Here is an 11,562-nt window from a genome sequence, read left to right as displayed (position 1 = left end):
TTAGCCACATCTACACTAGGTCTCTCCCATCTCACTAAGTTATTAATTGTTACTCTAGAGTAAAGTGCATTTAGTCTTACAAAAAACTAGATATTAGGAGTCACTAGTGTTGAAAGAAAGTATGGTGTATGGAAACATTTCCTACAATAACTTTGCAATAGAATAGTATGTAGATTTGTGATATTTATAAGCACAAGAAATAAAATACACAAGTCATATAAATAGAACATTAAAATGTAAAGATTTTGATGGAGAAAACTCTTTAAACAAATAAAATATTTTTAAAAAAATCATACATCTAAGATATAAAATAATTTATTTGTAATCATTAACAATAATTACAATACAACTAGTATACTATACTTCTTTTTAAAAAACTATTTACAAACAATTTTGGCTCCATTTTAACTTTACTTGTACAATCAAATATGCTAAAAATAGTGCTTATTCCATAACCCAAAAACACATACAACCATGTCATGATTTTAAAAACTTATATAAAACGTATATACAAATAGTAACATAATAAAGTGAATGTTACTATTAATAGATAATTAAACTAGAGTATTCCATGAAAACTTCATTTCGTACAAATATATGCTATGGCTCAGATTCAAAGACAATGGAAGAGTTAAAAACACTAGACTTCCTATGTATACAACTCAATCGACCACTTCTCACAAGCGCTGATTAGGAAAACTAAGGAAATAGGATACTGTCATCTTCCTTGTGCATTGCTCATCTCACTGATCTCCCACTCCTATATGACCGACTATAGCCCAGAGCAGAGTTAGAAATTCACCTCCTACAGTGAGCTTCTCTGCATGGGTAGAAGCTTTGTTTTTCAGCGCATAAAATATAATCACACCAGTCCAGTAATCTGATATTATTTTCCACCTTCGCTCTTCTGGCTGCTGCTGCAGCTGACGAGCTAGTTTTGCTCCATGTCCTAGAGTAGAATATTTTTCGTAGCTTTTCATTCTGTTGTAGCCAAGGTCGGGAAGGCTAATGAGCTCATTGTGAACAACCATGTGCTTCACATTTGCAATGTCTGGATGGAGAGGAAGAAGCTTGGGCGTGGACACTAGTAAATACGCGCAATACCTTGACAACTTCCCGCTTATACGAACATTCCTTTTTATATCCTCCGCCTCTTCGCTTGAACTGGGTTCTGCCTCTCTCTGCATCTCACAGATTGTGGTCGCTATATGCCAATGCAGAATTAGATGCTCCTGATCCTGCTGCGAAGCCCATTTCAGATCTTCGTGGACGTTGTTTACTTCCAAACCGAAATCATAGGACTCCAGTTGTTTTCTACAGCTTTCCACATCTCCTTTTTCTGATGAGCATCTCTCTTTAAGTTGGTTGGCGATAATTATTTTCAGATCATCTAGGTCGGTGTCTGTCTTGGTGTACCAGCCCGTAACAAGGCTTGTGAGGCGGAGAAATTTAGTGAGCTTCCAGATGCAAGGAGAGACGTGTGAGCAGGTATCGATCATAGAGTATTGTGATATCTGGTTTTTCCAGTACCCACCCGGGCAGCACTTGCGGAAGCAGCTGGATACCAGAATGGCAATCTTCATTAGCTTCGCCATGCACGAATCCTTTCCATTCCTTCTGTGTGCATTAGAGAGTAATCCTAAATTAGTATGCGAATTCACGCTATTATTATTATATCAAATTTAACATTCAAGAGTATTATAGAAGATTAAGACAATGGTTCGAACTAAGAGTGAGTCCAACCGCTCTTAGCCTATAGCTCAGGGTCACTGTTATGCATTGGACTCAAACTATTGGTTAGGAGTGGCTGGGCCCACTCTAAGTCATTATTAGTCAATGGTTGAGTGTGCTGCTTAAGCCACTTGTGGCAAATACTGTCATGCATATGTAAGTTGAACTTGTAATATTATTTTATAAAATATCAATAATATTTTTTCCATTTCTTATTATCTACTGTTATTATGTTAAACATAAAGAATTTATCCAACAATGCATCTAATTAAATTAATTAAATGAAGTAGGCATATGCCCATAAAAGAAAGTCAAGTAATTTCTCAAATTTCATAGTCCTAAGAATTTGACAAGTTCTATTGATTGTGGTAAGATTATTCATTTTTAATTTTAATTTGTAATTGTTATTTTAATGTCTAATATTTTTGACAACATGGTACCAATAATTGTCACTATAAAGTTTTTATTGTCAATAATTAAATGAAATGTGTCACATGTGTTGTCATAAGTATGGGTGTCTCTTTTGAATGACCATCAATCTACATCTTTTAGAGTTGTTTTTGACACCTTGATAAAAAGACATCTAGAGACTTACCAAATAAACTTATGTAAAAAAAAAATTAAAGATAATTCAAAATTTACATAAAAAATTTCCATATAGAATTTTAGAAAAGCCCAAATAGAATGCAAAATTATTCTCTCCCAAATAAATAACTTGATTAAAAAATATTAGTGCTTACTTAAAGTGAGCTATTTGTGTTGAAAGATTCATTCAATTATTTATCATTTTTGTGCTGAAGTAGGTCATGATACAACTAGTTGTCAGCATTAAGAACCACAAATTCTTTGCAAGGAACTAGAGCCTGCTTCTGTTGAAGAGTGTACTTCTTTTCTGAGGTTAAATGCGATTAAAATGCAGGGAATACTCCCGCAAACTTTGCTAAGATAGACTTCATTTCATTGGTTTCACTTTTGGACAAAGCTCCTAATAGGATACTTAGGGCTGGAATTTCACTACCGCCCCAACCTGTCATATGATTTTTTTAAATGACGGCTCCTTTCATTTTATGTTTTTTAGCTATAAAATTATTGTCCAATAGTTTGAAACTTAATTTTTTTATAAATTAATAAATAATAGATATCAATTGCTAATATATATAAAAGTCAGCACCAAGTAATTTGAGAGTCTTTTTGTCAAATAAAGAAGCAAATTTCTAAGTTCATGTGTATTGCTTTAAATGATTTTTGAGTTAATATAATTATTTAATAAATAATATAAAAATACATACCTAATATTATAAATAACTAAAATTAAGTTTTTGAATTTCATTATATTTTATTCTAAATTAAGAAAACATTACAATCTTCAAAATACGCATATCTAAACATCAATCAAATAGAAACATATATAATATAAAATAATACATATTATACATATTATAAAATCATATTTATGTATATTATTAAGTAAAATATAAAATTATCTATAACAAATATTCATTATTAAGTAATATTCTATAAATACGGTCTTACTCATACTCATAGACGATTCAAAAGTGAAAAAATTGTTAGTACGACCATCAAATTCAAGGGGTTAAGCGAAGAAACCATCATTCGGACATTAAATTATTAAGTTGTGTCCTATTTATTCTGTGCCCGTGTTTCGTTGGGATTCTTTACTGTCCTATAGTATTTTTTCTTTTGATGAATAGTCCTTTTCAATTAATAAAATTTACTAAGATTACAATTCACAAAAAAGGGGCCAGGGGATACAGGATCACCCCGCGAATGAGTTCAAACAGCCGAAGCCGGGATAAACAACATGGCCTCAGTCAAAAACTATAAACTATTCATAAAAAAAAAAAACACTTTTAACAACCTCAGGCTGCCAAGGCAGTACCAACAGAGGGAGGAGGATCATCTTTATCAGGAAATCCCCACGCATCAGTGGGATTGTGAGGCGGAGTGGGAACAGTCCAGCCGTCAACAGCATCAGCAGGGTTTGGGGTAGTCGCAGTCTCTGCATCCTTCTTGTCTGGCTACGCAAGAGAAATTGCCAAGGCCAGCCGAGGAAATTTACCAGAGTGTGCCCGTCTAGGGGGAGGAGCCGAAGACCGGCCAAAAGCCTACCCAGGGGAGGAGCTAGGGACCAGCCAGAACCACCAAGTGGTGGGGAAGCGGAGCGACGCCTCCAACTGCCATGACCACCACTGGGAGAGCGGTGGCAGGGACCTTGGGAGGGTGGCGTGTGTGAATGGCGGCTAGAGGACTGGCGTCAGGAACGGTGACCACGAGACGAGGAGGCATCAACCGAGGCATCCGGAGGCACTCTGGCAATGGTGCAAGGAGCATTGCCCCAATGATTTAACAATTCCTGTAAGTGTGCAACCTCCAGGGCAACTTTATTAGCTTGCACCTGTATCTGCATAATGACATTGTTACAAATGCATGCCTTAGTGTACATTGCAATGTTAATATCCAAAAAATTATGAGTGAATAAAACTACATTCCTATGTTTCCATAGAGAAAAAAAAATTTCCATCTTGAAAGTATGCCAAATCTGGGAGAACTTTTGAGGAAATCTGGGGGAATCACCCAGCAGGATCATGTGCCATGAAAAAGGTTCAGGCCTAAAAGGCTTGAAAAAATCATGAATCCAGTGCCAATAATTCCAAGGCCACTTGCAAAACCAAAAAATATGCAAAAAGGACTCAGGTTGGCCACAGAATGGGCATCTGGGATCAGGAACCCCAATGTGCTTGAGCCGAGGCCCCAGGGGAAGACCTTGGAAGGCAAGGCACCAAGAAAATTGTGCAATCTTAGGTTCTGTAATGGCACTCCAAATGGTGTCGAACCGTTTTCTCCATTGAGAAAGCGAAGAATGCAAATGCCACCGTTGATTAAGCGTGTCCACCATCGGAAGGTGGGGCGAAAGCCATCTGTATCCCATATTGGGCTTATAATTGGTAAATGGAGTGGCAGGAAACCACTTCCAATCATACCACCAAGGATGAACAGACTGAATCCCCACTTTATGAAGTAAGTGCACAGGGATGGACGACAACAGAAGGTCATAGGTCTGGCGATCGGCACGAACAAGGCGGTATTGAACTTGCATATCCTCCCATGACCTGAAATTCATGGTGATTCTTGAAAAAATGTCCTTGGTAGTGCGGATGCCACGTTTAAAGAAACGCAGAGCACTGGCACCTTGAGTCTTGGCAAGAGGAGTACCCTGGAAGGCAAACAGGGGAGACCACCAAATGTTCTGTTGATTTAAGGACAACCCATTGCGAAACTCATCACCAGCCCAACAAAGCCAAGGTTTAATAGCTTCCCAGGCTTTCCAGATGCTCTTAATAACAAAAGAGCCCTGTATGACCACTGGTTCACGCATAGTGAGAAGGGTCTGAAAACCAATCCCCTTCCACACCAGTCTGTTAGCAGGGAAGCCTGAAGAGATGCAATGCCTAACAAGAATTTTCCAGGCTTCATCTCTAGAAATAGCTCTAATAATCCATTTAGCACAGAGGGCAAGGCCCTGCTTCCGAGTGGAAAGCAAGCCGAGACCCCCAAATTCCCTTGGGAGACAACAGAAATCCCAAGCAACTCTGTGAAAACCATGATGGTCAGAACCAGAGGCCCAAAAAAAATCTCTGAGCAAATGTTCTAATTTGAGATAGGAAGCTTTGGAGGGAGCCCAACAAGAAGAATAATACACATGGGTGGCAGCCAAAATCTCAGAACAAATCTGGAATTTACCAGCAAGAGAAAGCGGCTTAGTGATCTAATAATCAAGCTTTTTGCTAATCTTTGTAAGCACAACATTCAAAAGTTCCACAGGGGAAGCCTGGAAAGCAAAGGGAATGCCGAGAAAGCGAAAGATTTCTCCATGAGTAACCCATTTCCATTGGAATTGGCTGAACCAAGGTGGAGCTGGCAAAAAAGACAGTCGGTAGTAGAGCGTTTTATGCCATTGAATGGCAGAGCCAGAGGCTTGACAAAAAGTGTCCAGACAATTTAAAGCATTTTTTATGTTTTCTTCATCTTCAAGAAGAGTAAGAAAAGAATCATCAGCAAAATGACCATTGACTAACTGGGAGGAAGAATTAGGCAAGGAAATGCCACGGACCAGTCCTGAAGACACAGAGTGAGCAAGTAAATAACCAAAACCTTCAACAGCAAGGACATAAAGCGTTGGAGCTAGCGGACAACCTTGTCTGATGGAACGAAAAAATCCAAAAGCTTTAGATTGCGAATTATTGATGGTGATGCAAGCATTAGTGTCACCAAAGAGCATCTCCACGGACTGAAGAAAATTGGCACCAAAACCCAGAGCCTGAAGCATAGCCAAAATGAAAGGCCATTCAATGCAATCATAGGCTTTAGCAAAATCTATCTTTAAAAAGATAGCCTGCTGCTTGGACTTATGAGCCCATTCCATACCTTCCCAGACAGCAATGATGTTGTCAAGAATATACCTGGATTTGATGAAGCCAGTTTGTTTAGGCCGCACAATTAGAAGAAGCATATTGCGGATTTTGAGAGAGAGCGCCTTAGCAATGATCTTATAAGACACATTCAGGAGGGTGATGGGCCTCCAGTTGCAGATGTCCTCAGGATCACCAGCTTTAGGTATGAATTTAATATTGCCTTTACTTATGATCACTCCTAGGCTTTTAGAATGGTATGCTTCAAGATAGACTTTGTGCAGATCAGGACCAATTTGCTCCCAAAGATGTTTGTAAAATTCACAAGGAAATCCATCACACCCAGGGGATTTGTCATCCTCCATGGAGTAAACTGACTCTTTAAGGTCTCGGAGGGAAAGAAGTTGCTCACAGAAAGCGCGTTGCTCAACCGCGAGGCGATTTGGAGTAACAGTAATACACTTTCTGAGAGCCTCCTCCTGGGCAATCGAATGTCCCTGCGAAGCAAAGACGTTCTCATAGTGAAGAAAAAAAGCTTGCAGGATGTCAGGCAGACTGAAAAGAACATCAGTTCCTTGTTTTATTCTTTTAATCCCAACATTGGTATGATGTGCTCAGAGAGCCTGGAAGAACTCCTTCGAGGCTTTGTCGCCAACCTCCAACCAGTGGAGATGGGCTTTGATTTGAGCTCCTCGGGTAGCATAGTTATTAGCAATTTGCTTTTCATGGCAAAGCTTGGCAAGCTGAATTTGAAGATCCACATCAAAGGGGTTGAAGGTGAGTGCTTCAGAGGCTTTTTTGAGGGCAAGGGTGTTGGCTTCATAAGACCGTTTTCTAAAAATTGCCAGCTGACGCCTGTAGATGTGCAAAAATCGAGCTGTTCTGGTAATGGCATCATTCCACCATTGAATCCAACCTCGATGGGAATGTGGACGTGGTTCCAAATTCCAGACACATTGTATGTGGGAGATGGTGGAAGCATGCAACGACATAGACGTGTTGAGGAAGAATTGAGACTTGGCCACTTTGGGGATAGTTGTTTGCCAAAAAATACCAAAATAAATAGGATAGTGGTCTGACAACGTCACATCTGTCAGGGGAATGATAGGTAGATCACGATCTTCAGAAAAGGAAAAAAAAGATTGCGCCGAGATCATAGCACGATCAAGACATTTCAATATGCAGTCAGGACCGGCTCGAAAATTGGACCAAGTGTGCTAGGCCCCACTATCATGATGGCAGCTAGTATTGGGATCAAAAAGGCCCAATTTATGATGCATGTAAAACCAGGCTTCTCTTTCCCCTGCTGTCCAACGGAAAGACAAAATGTCATCTTTGTCAAAAGCCACTTCAACCATATTGAAGTCCCCACACAGGACCCAAGTAGCTGGCGGCAAGTTGTCAGCAAGCCAAACCCACATTTGTGCCCTTTCCACAGCATCATTGGAGGCATAAACATTAATGACTCCAAAATAATGATTGTTAATAGAAAGAAAAAGCCAAATAATACGATGTGTGGGGTTAGAACCATGTGAGATAATAGTAGAATGAAGGCGAGGTGACAGGAGAGTAACTACACCACCTCGACCAACTTCATGCTGAGAAGAAAACATGACGCTATCCTGCCAAATGATGCGGCATGCAGCAGAAAGCATGAAACCAGAAATCTTAACTTCTTGCAGGCAAAGAAAAGCTAAATTCCCAAGTCTATGACGGGTATCCCGGACATAGTACTTTCTGGGGAGGTCTGTAAGACCTCGAACATTCCAAGAGAGGAAGTTCATGAGAACTCTTCCATATCATCCTCGTCCTCCAGAGAGGAGTAACTATTCTGCAAAAAGGTAGAAATCGGGTGGAAGTCAGACGGGAAATCCTCTAAACTTACAGCCTGCCGTTTTACCCCTGATATCTCCATATGTCCAGGAGGACTGTGAGAACGCCTTGTTGCTGGTGGTACTATGGAAGAGACTACAAGAGGAGAACGAGCCCCAGCCAAGGACGAGGCCCTGGCGGCCGCCTTAATCCCCTACGAACCAGCAGGGTTTGAAACCTGCGAAACTGGAACAAGTGTAATGGAAGCCGCTGGCGTCTCCACGGTAGCAAGCGTTGACACTTCAGTGGAAATAGGAGGAATCACAGTAATTGCCGCATAGGATGGCTTGGGGGCTAAAGGATTCAAGGCAGGCTTGCCCTTGCGCGCAACAGTAACCCGTTCTTCTTTTTTTCCTTCGACCTGTTTGATAGGCGTTGCTTTAGGCTGGGGTTTGACCCTAGGCGTAGCCAAAGGGCAATCCCTGATCTTGTGTTTCGCAGACTGGCACCTATAACAGGTGTTAGGTAGGTTCAAGTAAAGCACCTTTTGTGAGAAGGTTTGAGCACCAATCTGGATTTTCACAGAATCCTTGAGATCTTTAGAAAGATCAACTTCAATGCAAACACGCCGCTGAGGACGAGCATTAAAAAATTCTCTGGCTCCTTGGTAACAACTTTGCCAAGGGCTTGGGCAATAGACTCAATAAAAGGCCAGCAGGGCAAGGGTAGACCTGGGAATTCAACCCAAATAGGAACTCTAAGTTTTTTATCATCTGAGACAGATAAGTCTCGGGACCATTTTTAAAAAACAAGCAGAGAGGAATGCATAGACCAAGGGCCGTTGGTAAAAACTGCGTCTACTTGCGACGTGTTAGCAAAGTGAAATTAAAAAAAACCTTTGGTAAGGTTTTGCACAGCGTCACGACGAACTCCATGAGGAGTCTAGCTTTTGTTGACCCATTCTCTGAGCATAGCTTCAGGGGGAGTCCTACCAACAAAATACCCTATCAAAGTATGTTGTTCTAACCAATCACATGCAGCATCAAATTCTTACAAAGGAAGGACAATATCAGGATTACCTCGTAGAAGACCTTCGGGACAAACTTGCGCGAGCGTTTGTTCGATGGCGGTGCCATGGCAGTTCGAAGCAGCAGCATGAATACCAGAAACAACTAGTTCACCTCTGGCCGGAGCCATTATATCCTAATCTAAAGCTCCCGCAGTAAATGCGGGATGACAAGTGCCGACAGAAGGGGAGTGCAAGCGAAGGGCCGTACGCAAAAAAAACGGAAAGTTCGCATGTAGCAAGAAAACCCTAGCAGAGCAAAAAAAAAAGTCCTATAGTATTTAATACCTATCTTTTCTTTTCTTTTTTTTTTTTTGTAGAAGATAATCTTCACTATTCAAAATCGTTGCTTACACTAATAAAAGCATAATGTGAAAATTGAAAATAGAGTTGACTTATGAAATATAAAGAAGATTAATTTAGGAAAAATAACAGAGAAAACAATTGCGGATTTGTGCACCTTCCACCGGAATGCCGAATGCGTGCGCAGATAAGCCAGACCATGGTCCAATCCGACGCCAAAACTCTGCAGAACTGCCCAATCTCTAAAACAAGAGCAACAGATAGGAGCACATACGACACCATGCGTTGCGCAGAAAGAGTTTCCCTCAACACTTTCTGCGACCTCAATTCGCTGTAGAAGAGAAAACCTGTGATTCCCAGAAGACAGATGTTGACCAAGCGCATTACTATTCCCACTTTACTGAATGCCGTGCCGCTTGACTTGGAGAACAAAAGATCGTACAAAAATTTCAGCTCCATCTCGGCGACCGCAAATATCTTCTGTGGGGAAGGGATGTGAGATAAATCATCGGTAAAGTAGAAGTCCCTCGCTATGTTGTAATACCTTTCGTGAAGATAGAGATTCACATATCTGCGCTTATTCATTTTGAATAAGGCATGTGACAAGCAGAGCAGGTAGTTCTCTGTGGGCGCTTTATCCTCGGAATTCCAAACATCGTTAATAGTCACCATCATATCATCCCCCTTTGTCCATGTTTTCAGTCCCATGACCAGATAATTACATCTTCCGCCCTTCTCTTGCATAAAGACGTTCATGGGATCAGCCGAGCTGACAATCTGCGAGAGGCTGGAGGATCTCAAGGCCATAGTCCTTTCACCGTACTTGGAAATGCCAACAACTAACAAGAGCAGGGCCGCAGCTAACAGATACCCTCCCAACTGTGACAAATACACAACATAAGCGGCCACCGAGATCTGGTACAACATGGTGAGCAGGTGTCTTAACCAGAGCTCATTGTCTGGCGTGGAATAGGCGGAGATGGTATCCGGTCCTCCCAAATGTGAGAGCAATATGGGAGCCCATAATCCGAACAAGATTGCACGAGTCTGAGTGTGCGCCATGACACCAAGTGCATAGATGGCCACGGCGTCCGCAGACATGTAACCCAACCATATCACTAACTGCAATACCGAACTTCCACTGCGGTATCTGAGTGCACCGCCAAAAGCGAGCAGAAGCTGCACCATCATGCTCACCAACACTACGAGGTCTATCATCCAATCCTTTGAAAGCCGATAAACAAAATCCCCCACGCTGTCTCCCACTCCCACCCGCAAACTGCTCCATTTCCCCTCCATCGTTCTTCTCTTCCGAGTCTTGCAAACTTAAGCTACAGTCATAGCACCATGATCCAAACTTTGTGCTGTAACTATTAGAGTCAAAGAAATTAGTTCTATGGCTCTGAATAAGTCTATCAGAATTTAAGTCTTGCCTAATATGATTAGAACAACGGATAATAGTCACGAAGACGGCTTAAACGCTTAAACATAAACATGGCACACTAAGATTAATTCTTAAATTAAAAGTGTTGAATAGTGAATTTTAGCATGTAGTAATTGCATAGACTGGTGAATTTTAGTATGTAGTAATTGCATAGACTGGCCATCTATGATAAGTCCAGTCATCTTCGAATCTGAACACTTTAAACAAGGACAGCATATTTGAAGGCAAAATACTTTAATAGTGCTTGGTAGGTTAAAGAGAAAAGGTAGAAACATAGTACTAATGCCGTCGTAATTGAATACAGAAAAGCCAAAGAGTATACGACGCTCCTGTTCACGCTATGATAACAACATGAGCCAATATGAAAACAAATCCATTCCCCACCATGGGAAGAAATTTATTCCCCACTACAAAAAGAGATTTATTCCGACATAACTTTTATAGCTTGCTTTGTTCTTCCTTGCTCTCTCGTGAATAGACCATTCTAAATTCTAATTGTATTCTTTATATGTGCATATTTAAAATTCGGAGTGAATTTGGCTTGACGGATACTACTCTTTAGTATTAGACTCTTAGTTTAAGAGGTTGAGATATAAGACTCATTTTCTTGTATGAAATAGTTACAAATATTTCATGAAGGACCTTCATAAAAAATAAAGAATATAATATTATATTAAATAAATAATGTTACATAATTTACATTCAATTTAAATATTAATTGATTTTATAATAAGTTTTACCAATGTTCAAAAGATATATGTCTAATTAGTTGGATT

The 11,562-nt window shown here is 40.3% G+C and overlaps 1 protein-coding gene across 1 annotated transcript; it reads right to left on the bottom strand.

The window, feature by feature from the left end:
* Positions 1-480: 480 nt before the first annotated feature.
* LOC149539520 (uncharacterized) lies at positions 481-10,870 on the bottom strand. The gene is made up of 2 exons (XM_089800773.1): positions 9,500-10,870; positions 481-1,617 (listed from the first exon to the last, which is right to left on the bottom strand). The coding sequence occupies exons 1-2, from the start codon at positions 10,639-10,641 to the stop codon at positions 744-746; spliced, it is 2,016 nt and encodes a 671-aa protein (XP_089656899.1). The 5' UTR covers positions 10,642-10,870; the 3' UTR covers positions 481-743.
* Positions 10,871-11,562: the final 692 nt, after the last annotated feature.

This window comes from Cupressus sempervirens, chromosome 9, assembly GCF_028749045.1.
Source record: "Cupressus sempervirens isolate cs-2001-9-10 chromosome 9, ASM2874904v1, whole genome shotgun sequence".
Classification (NCBI taxonomy): Eukaryota; Viridiplantae; Streptophyta; class Pinopsida; order Cupressales; family Cupressaceae; genus Cupressus; species Cupressus sempervirens.
This window is presented reverse-complemented; position numbering and strand designations above follow the sequence as displayed.